The following is a 14580-nucleotide window of genomic DNA, read 5'->3' as shown; positions in this document are numbered from 1 at the left end:
GGTTTTAAATCACTGGTCCAGGTAAGAAATATGAACACAGCATAACGCACACAAGGGTCTATGCGACTATGCCTACCCTGGACCACGGCAATATGAATACGGATGCTCACACACGATTCACAATTTATGTTCATACGGGAAAAAAGTGTGTTAAGATGAGACAGCACATGCTTCCACCTAAATTAAACTGCAATATAGTTGATATAGTATATAGTGGCATGAAAAAGGAGAAAAACAAAACACTGATCTAAGACACTAGACGCAATTCACAATTTTCATGATATTACAGTGGAAAGAAGATATTCAGGGTATTCAAACCTGCTCGGCGCTCCAGCCTCCTCAGTGGGGCGATAGTACGGCATCGACGCAGATCCGACGGACGGGGGACGCCACTGCGGTTGGAGAGGCTCCGCAGATCGCGCACTGGGGAGGTGGGGCCCGCGGCTCGCACGCAGCCTGTTATGGCAAGTGGGCCGGCCACAGGCCTAGGCCCACAAGTACTGTAGCACCACCATATTAGGGTTTAGGATAAAGATTAGATTAGTTAAGGGTCAAGTTTGTTAGGCGCCTTGTCTATAAAAGGCTGCTAGGAGTCCTAGGGTTAGGCAAGCAGAAATAGATCAGAGTGCATCTCAGAGCCTCCTGCGGAGGGCGAATAGCCGATCTATCCTGCGTTCTAGTATTCGATAATCAGTCCACATCAACTTGGTATTCAGAGCTTTTGATCCTGCGACATTTGCTTCCGCCGCTGCCGCCAAAATTCCCACCCAATCCCACCCAAATTGCATCTGTACGCCCCCTCCTCAGATTGCATCTACTCATCGACAAGCCATGGAAGCAAACACCGCAGCCCCCAAGATCCGCATTCCAACCTTCGATGGCAGTACTGATCCACTGCTCTGGTTGCACCGCTGCAACCAGTGCTTGGACGCCTGGGAGACCACCGGAGTTCCTGAAGGTACGGACTATTTCTTTCAAGATGACAGGCCCAGCACTACGGTGGTTCGACGAGAATCGAGAGGACCATCGGCGTACCTACATGGCCGGAGTTCACTGGCGCGGTCCGCCGATGATTTGCTTCCACTACAAGAAATGTGGTGATCTATGACGAAAATTTTATGACATTTTAATGGAGCGTCACAATTGCACACAATCTATGACGAATTTTAAGGTATGGACCCTAGGCCCAGAAATTTATGACGTTTTATTGAATTCGTCATAATTGAGCCCACAAAATATGACGTTTTTTTGAATTCGTCATAATTTAGCCCACAAAACATGACGTTTTAACATTAATGTCATAAAAATCATCATAGCTATTTTAACTATATGTTTTGACATTTTCATTTTTAATTCAAGTTTTTTCTTCTCTTATTTGATGCTTACGTGGCAGCCTAGTCAGCGCACACGTGGTCTGCTTCGTGGGGGCCCACTTGCGAGCCAAGTCAGCAGCTGCACAAGCTAGTAAAATAATAAAAAAATCTGCCTTGCGCGCAAGGCCTAGGAGTCGATTTGCGGCCAGAGCAGGGAAGATGCTTACCACCACGCCACTTGATTGCATGTGGTTGTGTTTAGAACAATATTTTATTTGTAGTTTTGTTGCATAACAGGCAAATGAAAAAGTGACATCCCGTGAGTCATCCCGCGAGTCCGGCCGCTGCATCCCGTGGCACCTGCGCCGCCGCTGCATACTGCGTGAGACCGGCGCCGCCGCCGAGGCTCCTCCCCTCCGGCGCGGCCTCCTCTCCGCGGCTCTTCCCCTCCGGCGCGCCCTCCCCTCCGCGGCTCCTCCCCTCCGGCACGGCTCGCCGCCACGGCTCGTCCCCTCCGGCACGGCGGCCTTCAATAGCTTGGACACGCTGGAATCATCGATTGGTGGGCACCCGTCTCGTCTTTCCCCTTCCTCGCGTGAGCACCGGCCGGCATCCAAAGGTATATCAATTTTTTTTCTTAGCTGTGTTGATAGTAGCTTATGGATTCATGCAGATTTGTTAATTGGGGTTTTTTTATGCAATGCTTGTCTAGATGGATCGAAGTTGGGTGCGTGGTAAATTATTTTCTCCAGAATACATGGATGGTGTCAAACAATTTATGAACTTTGTTAAAGGGAAATTCAGTGACAATGTTGAAATTCTCTGCCCCTGCAGTAGATGTCTTAATCAGAAGTACCTAGCTCAGGCTCTTGTGAAGAAACACATACTAATGAATGGCATGGACAATAGCTATACTCGATGGATTCATCACGGAGAGGATTTAAATGTGGAAGTTATTGAGCATGTTCCTGCTGGTATTGTGCATTGTAGTCATAATTGGTCCACAGATGGAATAGGTGTGACAGAGGAGGACAGCAATGATATTAATCCTTTGGAAGCATTTTTAGGAGACCTACATACTGCTGCAGCACAGGAAGATTGAGAGGTTGGAGAAAATGAGGATGGTGATACAGAATCTTGTGAGCAAGACACATTTTTTAGAATTGCCATGAAAGAGGCAAAGTGTATGCTCTATCCCGGTTGTACCAAATTTTCGAGGTTCTCGTTTGTGGTAAAGCTGCTTCATATGAAGTCACTATACAGGATAAGCAATTCTGCTTTTACTGCAATATTGAAGCTATTGGCTGAAGCATTCCCAGAATACAATACCCTTCCAAAATCATATAATGAAGCAAAGAGCATTTTAAAGGAATTAGGTCTTGGGTATGAATCCATACATGTGTGCCAGAACAATTGTGTGCTGTTCAGGAAGGAATTTGCCAAGTTTGACAATTGCCCCGTTTGTAGTCTCTCTAGGTGGAAAGACCCAGAAAGGAAGAAGATTCCAGTGAAAGTGTTGCGTCATTTTCCATTGGTACCGAGGCTGAAAAGGATGTTTGCAACCAAAGAAGCATCAGAACAAGCTCAATGGCACAAGTTGAAGCGGCAACCTAGTGAGAAGGAAATGAGCCACCCAGCTGATGGTGAGGCATGGCAGAATTTTGACCGAGAATATCCAGATTTTGCAGATGATGCAAGAAATCTTAGACTTGGGCTTGCTACTGATGGTTTCAATCCCTTTTCAGAGAAGAACACAAAATACAGCATGTGGCCTGTATTTGTTGTGCCATATAACCTTCCTCCTTGGGCATGCATGCAGGAGTCAAATTTCATGATGGCTCTGCTTATTCTAGGTCCTACATGCCCCGGGAAGGATTTTGATTTATTTCTTGAGCCTCTTATAGATGATTTACTTGAGCTTTGGAATGGGGTCCGTACATATGATGCTATTACTCGGAAAACATTTAAACTTTGTGATGTAGTTTTGTGGTGCATCCATGATTATCCAGCTTTGAGCACTCTTTCTGGCCGTACCACAAAAGGATATTTTGCATGTATTCATTGTGACAAGCACCCTCTGTCATATGGCCTTAGGAGTAAAATTGGGTATGTTGGGCACTTTCGTTTCCTTCCAAAGGGACATCGTTTGCGGAGAAACAATGAGTATGCTGGACTTCATGAAAGCAGTGAGGCACCAGGTAAATTCTCTATAGATGAGTTGCTTGCTGAATTGGAGAAAGTTAAAGATATTAGGCCTGGGCAGCAACAGGAATGTGGGAAAAGGAAGCGTTCAGGCTTGGACAGGGTACGTGGGCCAAACATTTGGCAGCGGATGGTTAGTTTATGGAAGTTACCATATTGGAAAAAATTGAAGCTGAGACATAATCTTGATGTCATGCATATTGAGAAAAACATATGTGAGAATTTGATTGGGACAATTCTGAACATAATAGGGAAGACAAAGGACACTGTTAAAGCTAGGCTCGATCTAAAAGATTTGGGAATAAAAGAGGAGCTGCAATTAACAGAGGATGGAGATTCATGTGAGATGCCTAATGCTCGATATACCTTGTCCAAAGAAAAAAAGAAGGCATTTTGTGATTTTTTAAGGGAGGTAAAGTTTCCAGATGGTTTCACTTCCAACATTTCAAGATGTGTTAGTGCTGATGGGACCAAGGTTCAAGGGTTAAAAACACATGACTGTCACATTCTGTTGCAAAGAATCTTACCAACTGCCATGAGAGGGTTTTTGGACAATGATATCTATGAAGCAATAGCAGAGTTAGGGAAGTTTTTCAGAGAGTTGTGCAGCAAAACCCTGAACAAGGATGTGTTGGCTAAAATGAAGGAAGAGATCCCAATGATTTGGGTGAAGCTTGAGAAAATTTTCCCCCCGGCTTTCTTTGATGTGATGATGCACCTAGCTGTTCATTTACCTGATGAGGCATTGCTCCGAGGTCCTGTGCAATATGGGTGGATGTACCCAATTGAGAGACGGTTGTATACTTTGAAGCGCTATGTGAGGAATAGGGCACGACCAAAAGGTTCAATTGCCGAGGCATATATTGCTGATGAATGCCTGACATTTTGCTCTAAATACATGGAAGGTGTTGAAACAAGATTTAATCGGGAACCAAGAAATATAGGTTTTTGTAATGAGGAGAACTATGGTGTGGATGTTTTTGGCCATGGAGTTCATTTTACTTCTGCACCTGAACTTGTATACGATGAGAATGGCTTTGATCGAATGGTGTGGTATGTGCTTCACAACTGTAGTCAAGTTGAGCAATATGTGGAGTAAGTTCTAAACTTCTAACTGTTGTATTCTATATACTTTTGTTTGACACTCATGTATATTTAACATACGCTATATTTTTTCAGAATGTTCAGAGATGAACTAAATAGAGGAGTGCCTAACATTGAAAGAATTATTGGACAAGGATTTCAGAATTGGTTCAGGAACCATGTTAGTTTGATTTACATTCAAATTGTTTATGTTTATTTCAATGCCAAATTTGTAGTATACATTTTGATCTATGTTTGTTTCATGCATTTGACAGATCTTTAGGTTGCGGAATACTGATCAAGAGATAGATGAAGATCTCTTTTCCTTGGCTTGTGGTCCTGATTTTATAGTCAAGAAATACTCTTCATGCGTTGTGAATGGTGTGCGGTTTAACACTGTTGATCGTGACAAGAACAAGAAAACACAGAACAGTGGAGTTATGGTACAAGGTGAACATAATGGTCAGGTCATTGATTTCTTTGGAATCTTGAAAGAGATAATTCAGTTACTCTATATTGGCGATGAGAGGTCAGTAGTTCTGTTTAAATGTGACTAGTTTAAATTGGATGGAAAGAGGACTGAGCTTAAATATGATCGCTTTTTTAAAAGCATCAATATTGGAAACCTATGGTACAAGGATGATTCTTTAATCCTGGCAACTCAGGCTAAAAAGGTTTTCTATTTGCCAAATACTAAGGAGGGGGCGAATTGGCACGTTGTCCAGACATTTGACCATAGGCATCTTTATAATGTAAAAGAAACTGAGGGCGGCAGCTTTAGTTCTCCTGCATATCAAGAGAATGAGTGCTTTGAAGAGGATGGTACACGACACCCAATTTCAGACAAAACTTGTGATACACCTCTAAATAGAGATGATGAACAAGGCGCTAGGTTTGAAGCTGCTGAAATTTCTAGGTTGGTGATGGAAAGAAACCGAGAAGTGCATGAGATAGATGGCGAAGACGAAGACGATGACACATTGTTGGAGTACTGCAGCGATGATGAAGGAGGTGCTGCACTAGAGGTTGACAGTGATGATGAATAGCTACTTGTTCAGTTTGCAATTATCTAGTGTATGAACAATTTCTATGCACAAGACTATTTGAGATCATGTTCTGTGTATGCACAAGATTATTTTAATTAATTTGACCAGCTTGTTCTGTTTTGAGATGGTGAAATGGTCCCATTTTGAAATTGCTGCCTAGTGACACCTTTTTTTATTTGAAACTCCATCACGTTCAGCTTGCAGATTTTCCCTGTTTTTTTTTCGGATCATGTTTCAGCATCTGGAGATCATGTACCAGTTCTCTGAAATATCACAGGCTTAATTTGAATGCTCTGTAACAGTTCTCTGAACAATATATATGTACTTGATGAATTAATGCAGAGATGTTATTTCTGTTCTGCTGAATGTTACAGTGACAAGTTCAGTGTGATCATGTTCTCTGTATGCACAAGAATGGCAGTACCATCTTGATGTTCTGCTAAATGGTGGCAAATGAGAAATGGCTTTACTCTTCTTTTCAAGTCTAATATACAAGAAGATCTCAAAAAACTCTTTGGAGAAAAATGTGCATCATGTATCAGTTCAATGAACCTTTTCAGCTCAGCTCTAGATTCACAAGTGAGGCAATGAACCTTTTCAGCTCAGTTCAATGAACATATTTCAAATTTCAGTATTTCAGATTTCAGTCTAATCTCATCAGATTTCAGAACATATACCATTTGAGCAGCATTGCTGGTTTGCTCAAATTTTTGGCAGCATCTCTGCTGCTTGAACAATTTGATAGACAGACAGCATAATACACAAATATATATTTCATGAAATTAACCTTCGAGTCACAGAGTCTGAAACAACAAACATGCAGCCATTTTTCATCTTCTTCTAGCTACTAGCTTGCAGCCATTTGTCATCTCCTACTAGATACTAGCTACTGCTAAACAGAGTGCGGTTCTTAGTTGTCCACGATGACAATGGGATCCTGAGAGGTGGCGCCCCTGGAGGTGATCTCCTCCGGCAAGTCCCCGCGCAGCACCTACACCCGGAACACCACCTTCCCATCACCCTCACTCCCAGTTCCTCCAGCAACTGGCGTGATGAGCTCGAAGACGCAGGCGTCCCCGATGCGCAGACGGTTGGCGACGACAAAGTCCCTCCACCCCGGACCGAGCTTCTTGCACTTGAGTTCACCACAGTAGGTCACCGCCCATGACTGGTTGCCGAGCAGGAGCACTGCTGGGACGCGCGAGCCCGGCAGGTGGGAGTGGAGACGACTCGGGATCTCCTGAGCACAAGAATAAGCAACAGCATTCAGTTGAGTGAACTGTATGAATGAACAATAAAATTACCTCTATACAAACCAGCTGGGCAGGCTTCTCTACATGGCCCTTAGACAAGACAATGGTGAAGAAGGGCTTGTCGCCTGAGAGCGGGACGATCTGCATCACATGACATGCAACAGATTCAGTGACATAATTGAGTGATATAATTGAGAAAACAATACACAAGTACCCATCACTAGATGCAAATGGCCTGCAGCAAGTACCCATCGTAAATTGGCACAAGATTTCAGGGACATAATTGAGTGATATAGCAGAAGAGGACCTAACTTCCAGGTCGTCTCCGCCTGCGGCCAAGGGATCTCCGCCTGCGGCCAAGGGGTCGTCTCCTCCTGCGGCGATGGGATCGTCTCCTCCTGCGGCGAGGGGATCATCTCCTCCTGCGGCGATGGGATCGTCTCCTCCTACGGCGAGGGGGGCTCCTCCTGCGGCGAGGGGATCATCTCCTCCTGCGGCGAGGGGATCATCTCCTGCGGCGAGGGGATCTCCTCCTGCGGCGAGGGGGTCTCCGCCTGCGGCCAGGGGGTCTTCTCCGCCTACGGCGATGGGTTCTCCAGCTGCGGCGAGGGGGTCGTCTCCGCCTTCGGCGAGGAGAACCGGGCCTGTGCAGAACCGACCAAACTTGTCGCGGAGCTGCCGAATCGAGTGGTGCTCCATCGATTCGGCAGCGGAGAGGGCCGACGAGGGGGGCGCAGAGAGAGAGGATAAGGCGGCTACTGGCGGAGAAGATGAGGCTGCGCGAAAGGATATGGGTGAGAAAGGATTCGTGTCCGCCTGCGTCTTATTTTCAGTGGCTGAGAAAGGATTTGGGTGCTTTAGGTGAAGTACAATTACAGATGCCTAGCTTACAAAATGTCTTGTGTAGCCCAGTGGTTTAGCTTCTTAAGGTCGAGGGCAGTTGGTGCCGGTTCGATTCTTTCCCTTGCACATTTTTTTTTGTTTTTGCACATTACGTCTCTCCCACATTCAAATACATATAATTACTTTTGTACATTTATTTGGCTTAATGAATAAATTCTTCCATTTGTTCAAATTGAACGAATTCTAGTTCCATTTTACTTTTCTATATTTATTTGCCTTAAATATACAAACTCAAGATATCCACATTCAAATATATATGTATCCTTCCTTTTGTATATTTGACTCTTTTATCTCATTTGCACATTATACCATCCCACACAAATCAAGTAGGCTTAAATTAAATCCATCTGTTGTATCTACTCATACTTGAACCCAAGAACCCAATAAGAAATTAATTTATTTGCTTATTTGATCCCTTTTTTACTTATTGCCTAATGGGAGAGATAATTATTTGGCAGTTGATCGGGTATTTTGGGAAAACCCGCAACGCACCAAGTTCCTAAAGGGCTAATTCTTGTTTCAAATCTTGAAGTAATGCCGAAGTTGCTGTCCGTCCCCAACAAATTAGTCTCGCTAGCCGCGCCCTAAGAGGATCATTGAATTGATAACATAGATAGCATAGATAGCCGAATTTTGCACTATCCGAATTCCCGACCCGAATGCTTTGGGCTACTATTCACGAACGAATCTTACCTCTGACAAGATATATGAACTCAAGATATCAACTATCAAATACTCCCTCCATCCCAAAATAAACGCAATTCTTTGACTCTTAGATATGTACTCCAATGATTCATGTCGCAATAACAAATCTTATTGTTAGTACATTAAAAGTACCATTTATACACTCCCTCCATTCTAAATTTGTGCAAACATGATATAATTCGTTTGACTTTTACTAACAAAAAAAATTGTGCAAACTTAGTCACCAAAGTTGCAAAAAAACAGACCATGAATTTTTTAAACAAAATTTGTGCCATGATTCATGGACAATTGCAAAAAAAACAACAGACCACGAACGGGCGGCCCGCGCGGGAAAAAGCCCGCCAGGCCAAAAAACCTCCGACAGCACAATTACTGTAATACCCATGTGGTCACCAAGTTTAGAATACCATGGGGGGTGGGCAAACTGGTAATTTCTCAACCGCAGTACCCCCACTATATATAGATTCCAAGATGCGGAGGGAGACGCGGCTGAGGGCGAACCCCGGCGGCGCCGTGCTCGCGGAGGGAGACGCGGCCGAGGGCGAACCCCGGCGGCGCCGTGTTCGCGGAGGGAGACGCGGCCGAGGGCGAACCTCGGCGGCGCCGTGCTCGCGGAGGGAGACGCGGCCGAGGGCGAACCCCGGCGGCGCCGTGCTCGTGGAGGGAGACGCGGCCGAGGGGTGCATCTCGTGGAGGGAGGTCATCCAGGGAGCTGCAGCCGTGTACGTGTGCCTCCTCGTCACCACCGCTTCAAGGGCTTCTCCGCCACTACGCCGTCGTCCTTGACTGCTAGGCTTCAACGGCTTCAAGTGCTAGCAGACGCAGCAATCTCTGAGAGGTAAACAAAATAGGCCCATGTTCTTGCCTTATGGTCTTGATTATTCTAGGGTTTGCTTTACTTATACTTGTTAATCTGCACAGAAATTTGTGAAGAATTAGATGCATATTTTCTTGCCTTATTCAGTTCGTGCCTTGTGGTCTTGATTATTCTAGGGTTTGATTATTCAGTTCGTGCAGTACAAAAAGATTAGTTGCATATGTTCTTGCCTTACGGTATTTTCTCAATCAGATGCATGTGTTCGTGTAGTACAAAAAGATTAGATGAATATGTTCTTGATTATTGTAGGGTTTGCTTTACTGATACTTGTTAATCTGAGCCCATGTTCAGTTCGTGCAGTTTCGTATGCTAATTTGGTTGTTCCTATTTCCTAGTATAAACTAGTTCATGGCTAGTTTCGTCTTTTGCATATGTGTATTTTGAATTTGTGGGGAATCTGCACAGAAATTTGTGAACAAAACTTTAGGCACACATGTTCAGAAGGTTTACACATGGCTAATTTCAATTAGATTCATATTGCTGTTTTACATAAATATTTATTTACGACTTCTCTGAAGCATTTCAATTTTGAATTAAATTTACTGGTGCATTGATACTTTGTTTATAAATGTTCTTATCATGTCAGCAAGGATTAAATGTCCAAGGACCCTAGCCCGATGACGACGGAGGGACAGAGGAGACCACATGGAGGTCAGATAACAACCATGTCCTTGTTTACTTTTGAATTCCAATTGAATTCTTGTCTCCACATGTATTGCTGCTACAAAAATAATAATCTGTTGTCCATGTTTTCTTTTATCCAAGGACATGCACTACATCCATATGAACAAGAGCGCCTCCGACAATGTATGGCCAACAGTGCTAGGCTTCGGGAACTTGGAGTTTCTGGTTTTTCCAGCATATTTCCAAACAATAGTGGCACTGCTGTAAACAAGAAAAATGCAAAGCATAGAGATAATGAAGACTCTGGATCTGAGTATGATCCTTCACAGGATGATACTGATCAAGGAGATTTGATTGGTGATGACAATGCTAAGGTGCTCATTCCTCCACCTTGTTAAGCCTTAACTTGTTTTCTTCCTAATGCAATATATCAGTCTCCCCAGTCTGTTCACTAATCAATGATTACATTGTACTAGGGAACTAAGGAGAAGGCTCCCAAGCAAACTTCCAAAGAAAGATCAAATGTATTTCCTGGAGTGAGGTTTCGGTCTCGTAAGAGGGTTTTTGCAGATCAAGCACCTACTAGAGTTACAAGGTCAAAGTCAAGCATCACCCAACCTGATACAAATCTGACACCAAGTAATATCCATGTGCCACCTCCATCCGAGCCTAATGATGGCACCCAAGCTGCTTTGGAAGGCAATTTCTATTACCATGTTTCTTATTACTGTTCTTGCTTGAATTACATGAATGCAATCTGACTTGTCAATATTTTTAAGATGACGGGCCTGGTCAGCAAGCTGACAGCACCAACATCACCAATGGAGGCGATGCGATTCCACGTCATAATGGAAGCCCCAACCGGGAGAATGAAGGTGTTGTTTTTTTACTATCATTCTGTTAGATTTGATCCACAAATTGATTGCATTCTTACTGCCTGCAATTTTTAGATGGATCTACCCAGCATGATGACAACACCATTGCTGGTGATGGAGTTGATTGCATTACCCATCTAGATGGACACGACCAGATGACCACCGAAGGTGAGCGTTTGTTCATTTATTTGCCATATAGCATATTTCCTTGTTATTTTGGTTGCTGATTGCAAATGGTTTGTTTGATGAATGACCATCTCACTAATTGCAACTTCTATGTGCATTTACATCACGGAGAAGAGCCATGGGACCGAGGAGTAAATATGGGACATGGTCTCCAGAGGTTGACCCGAGCTCATGGTGCCAAACTGCCAGTTGTCATAACTGAAGGGAATATAAGGCCCGTGGAACCTAAGATTGCTGCAATGTATGCCACTAAATGCAACATTGCAGTCAGGAATCATATTCCTGTGTTCAAGCACTGGAAAGAATACAAGAAACACCCTGCGCTGTTTGAGCTATTTTTGGGAAGACTACGTGTAAGTACCTTGCCCTAAATTAATTGCAATTGCCTTTCTGGACTACAATTATATTGGCATTATACTCCTAGATGTGGGCAAATGGTAATTGCACCTTATACAATTATTTTTCACTAGAATCTGGAAATGTAAATGTGACTGTACATTTTTAGCTGCTGGATTTTAGAAATGAATTTTAGTTACTGTAATTTCTTATTGCAAGCTGTTCATTCCTTGTGTTAGTTGCAAAATTTCTTATACATGTTTGAACATATGGATAGGCAAAGTTTGACATCGACACAAGTAATGAAGTAGTCAGAAAGGGTTGCTTGGAGATGATGCAATCTGCAGTTCGCCAACAGCGATACAAGCTGAAAAAAGATTTCTTTGATTCTGTTCCTCTACATCTGGTTAGGAAAACTTCTCCTGTAAAAGTGATGAGTAATGAACAGTGGATTGACCTTGTGGACTCATGGATGACCCCCCAAAAAATGGTATTTTCCAGAAAATAGGACTCTATGCTTGTACATGCTAATCTTTCACGTTTCTTACATGTATTGTCTTTTGATGTAGGAGGCAAGTCGAAAGAACAAAGAGAATCGAGATGATGTAAAGTTCCACCAAACAACTGGCTCCTGTAGCTACCCAGTTTATGTAGAAAAAAAATTGGTAAGTTAGCTATGTTAATATGCACTTTATTTATTATGCTGCTGTCTCATATATAGCTGCTGTACCAAGTCATGTGTACTTATAGCTGCTGTACCAAGTCTATTTGTAGTTGCTGTACCAAGTCATGTCTACTTATAGCTGCTGTACCAAGTCAGTTTAATATGCACTTTATTTATTATGCTGCTGTCTCATATAAAAAGTTAGTCATGTCTAAGCTTACAGATTTCTAGTTCCATAAGATGCTAGGACCATTAGTTCTTGCTGCACCAATATAAATGTCTACTTGTTGTTCTTCAATTTGTTGCTATATTGCTTCAAAATGATGTTTTAGGTGTGACCAAGTATACCACCATGTAAATGTTGTTTGCAGAGAGAAGATGAGTACAAGGATAAAGAACTTGATGCTGTTGATTTGTTTAAGATGTGCCACTACAGCAACAAAAAGAAAGGATACACGCCCACTGTACAATCTGCTATTGTAAGACAACATCTAATTGTGCTTTTCAGAGATGCTTATTTTCTAATTTCTTGTGATCATAAACCAGTTTTCTATTGTTTGCTGCTTTCATCTTTGCTAGACTCAAATGGAAAATCAGTTGGCTGCACCAACAGAAGATGGACAACCCAAGTCTGCAACCCAAGTTGTCAGTGTTGTGCTTCATCAAAACACAAAAACCAATCACTTCCTTCGGAATGTGGGCAACCAGGTTGCAAAGCGAAGGACTACACTACAAAATGTTCAAGCAAAATTGGAGGTGGAGAAAAGAACCAATTCTGAGCTTCAGTCGATCGTCAAGAACCAGCATGAAGAAATGGATGGTTTGAAAAATCAAGTCCAGGGAACAGAACAAGCAAGGATTAAAGACCAAGAGGAGAACCGGAAGAAGCAAGCTGAGTTGGAGAAGAAAATTGAGCTGCTGCTAAGCCAAAATGGACAAAGCTGAGCATATGGTGGTCTGATCTGGTAGCTTTTGGGTGGCCTTCATATTTTGCGGAGTTATCTTGATGAATACTATATTTTGTTGTTGCTGGTTATTTGCCTTGGAAAACTGTATGGCTTCAACTCTAGATTCTGGACAAATGAAACTATCTTTTGCTGAGCATGTGGATTCTGGAATGTTATTATTTTGCTGAGTTGTCATGTGAATTCTGGGTAAATCTTGTTATTATGGCTGTGATGTGAATTTTGGATTAATCTTGTTTTGATTAATAATTTTGGGCTGAAATCTTATTAGTTGATTATTAATATTAGGCTGAAATTTTGTGAGCTGATAATTAATTTAGGCCTCAAATCAGGCCCAACTTGGTGGCCCACTTTGAATTCAGCCCATCAACTCATGGGCTGTGTAGCTGATGTCAGCAGCCACGTCATTTGCCACGTCGATTGCCACGTCAGCCTAACTTTCCATGTCAGCAGCCATGTCACCGTCCACGTCAATTTACATGTTATCACTGCCATCCATGTCATCACCATGTCAGCAGCCACATCATCCTCCATGTCATCAATGTGTGACATGGCAATTGAATCTGTGACGAAAATTATACTGTTCGTGACGTTAATTTTCGTCATAGAAAACGGGCTTGGGCTAGGTTTCCGGGGGCCCGGAGACATACCATGATGATTTCAAAATGTCATGGATTGAGCAATCTATGATGAAAATTTAAGGAACGTCACGAGGTGTGATCTGTGACGCTCAATACATGACGTTATTTGAGATCGTCAAAGATACTGTTTTATGACGGTTTTTCAGTGATCTGTGACGAAATCCAAACGTCATGGATCAACAGATTTTTTGTAGTGTTCGGCTCCGACATGTGCACCCCCGCCGGCTGAATTCAATGGGGTGTCACTGCCGGCGTCTTCATCTCCCACCATCGCCGAGATCCTCGCCAAGTACTCCTGCGCATCTTCTCCGTCATACACTACGGCCACAACAACAGGGGTGGCTGCTGCTACATCTCCATCGACGGCCGTGACATCAGCAACAGCAGCTGCGCCGCCAGCATCGCCTCTTGGACCGCCGCCGACCGCGCCTTCTCCGCCTGCACCAGTGCCGCCCACGCCGTCGGCGCCAACCCCATCTCCACCGGGGGCCCCGACGGTGATGCCCCAGCCGTTGCCCGCGCCATCGACACCAGTTGCTCCGACTGCCGTCGTCGATCCGCTCGTGGGACGGGATCAGCAGCCCCTGCCCATCCTGGATTCATCGCCGCCAGCCCATCGCCGTCAATCGAAGCTTTCCTCGTCGGCGTGGATCCTCGACAGCGACGACTCCACCCTTCGCGGATCCGGCTGCCCTACCCGTCACGGTGCTGTTTGCGCTCCTCCTCGGGCCGTCCATCGCGGTGTCCGTCGCACATCGCGGGGGATACCTCACCGCCCGCCGCGCCCCCGTCCGTGGCTGCCCACCCCGTCTGCGGCTGCCCGCGTGCCGTCCGCGCTCCTCCGTCGGTGGAAACCCGCACGTTGTCCACGTGTGCCTCCACACGTACACAGCCGCCCACGCGACCG

The 14580-nt window shown here is 44.2% G+C and overlaps 2 protein-coding genes across 2 annotated transcripts; one reads left to right on the top strand and one right to left on the bottom strand.

Annotated features, from left to right (window-relative positions):
• Window positions 1-6635: 6635 nt before the first annotated feature.
• LOC120667787 (B3 domain-containing protein Os06g0112300-like) lies at window positions 6636-7044 on the bottom strand. Its single transcript, XM_039947788.1, has 2 exons — window positions 6949-7044; window positions 6636-6884 (listed from the first exon to the last, which is right to left on the bottom strand). The coding sequence occupies exons 1-2, from the start codon at window positions 7042-7044 to the stop codon at window positions 6636-6638; spliced, it is 345 nt and encodes a 114-aa protein (XP_039803722.1).
• Window positions 7045-9212: 2168 nt separating this feature from the next.
• On the top strand, window positions 9213-13138 carry LOC120668141. The gene is made up of 11 exons (XM_039948064.1): window positions 9213-9343; window positions 9969-10033; window positions 10148-10380; window positions 10483-10705; window positions 10786-10881; window positions 10957-11049; window positions 11182-11420; window positions 11681-11893; window positions 11973-12072; window positions 12443-12546; window positions 12647-13138. The coding sequence occupies exons 2-11, from the start codon at window positions 9979-9981 to the stop codon at window positions 13010-13012; spliced, it is 1722 nt and encodes a 573-aa protein (XP_039803998.1). The 5' UTR covers window positions 9213-9343; window positions 9969-9978; the 3' UTR covers window positions 13013-13138.
• Window positions 13139-14580: the final 1442 nt, after the last annotated feature.

The sequence above is a fragment of the Panicum virgatum genome, chromosome 3N (assembly GCF_016808335.1).
Source record: "Panicum virgatum strain AP13 chromosome 3N, P.virgatum_v5, whole genome shotgun sequence".
NCBI lineage: Eukaryota > Viridiplantae > Streptophyta > Magnoliopsida > Poales > Poaceae > Panicum > Panicum virgatum.
Note: the sequence above shows the minus strand (reverse complement) of the source record. Positions and strands in the feature narration are given on the sequence as shown.

What these genes read in the sequence shown, in the direction of transcription:
- LOC120668141 (XM_039948064.1), top strand. Translation starts at nt 9,979, where the DNA reads ATGTCCAAGGACCCTAGCCCGATGACGACGGAGGGACAGAGGAGACCA. An exon ending in CCCCAACCGGGAGAATGAAG is followed by an intron (nt 10,882 to 10,956) that starts GTGTTGTTTTTT and finishes TGCAATTTTTAG; the next exon opens with ATGGATCTACCCAGCATGAT. An exon ending in TGTAGAAAAAAAATTGGTAA is followed by an intron (nt 12,073 to 12,442) that starts GTTAGCTATGTT and finishes GTTTGCAGAGAG; the next exon opens with AAGATGAGTACAAGGATAAA.
- LOC120667787 (XM_039947788.1), bottom strand. Translation starts at nt 7,044, where the DNA reads ATGCAGATCGTCCCGCTCTCAGGCGACAAGCCCTTCTTCACCATTGTC. An exon ending in CCCAGCTGGTTTGTATAGAG is followed by an intron (nt 6,885 to 6,948) that starts GTAATTTTATTG and finishes TCTTGTGCTCAG; the next exon opens with GAGATCCCGAGTCGTCTCCA.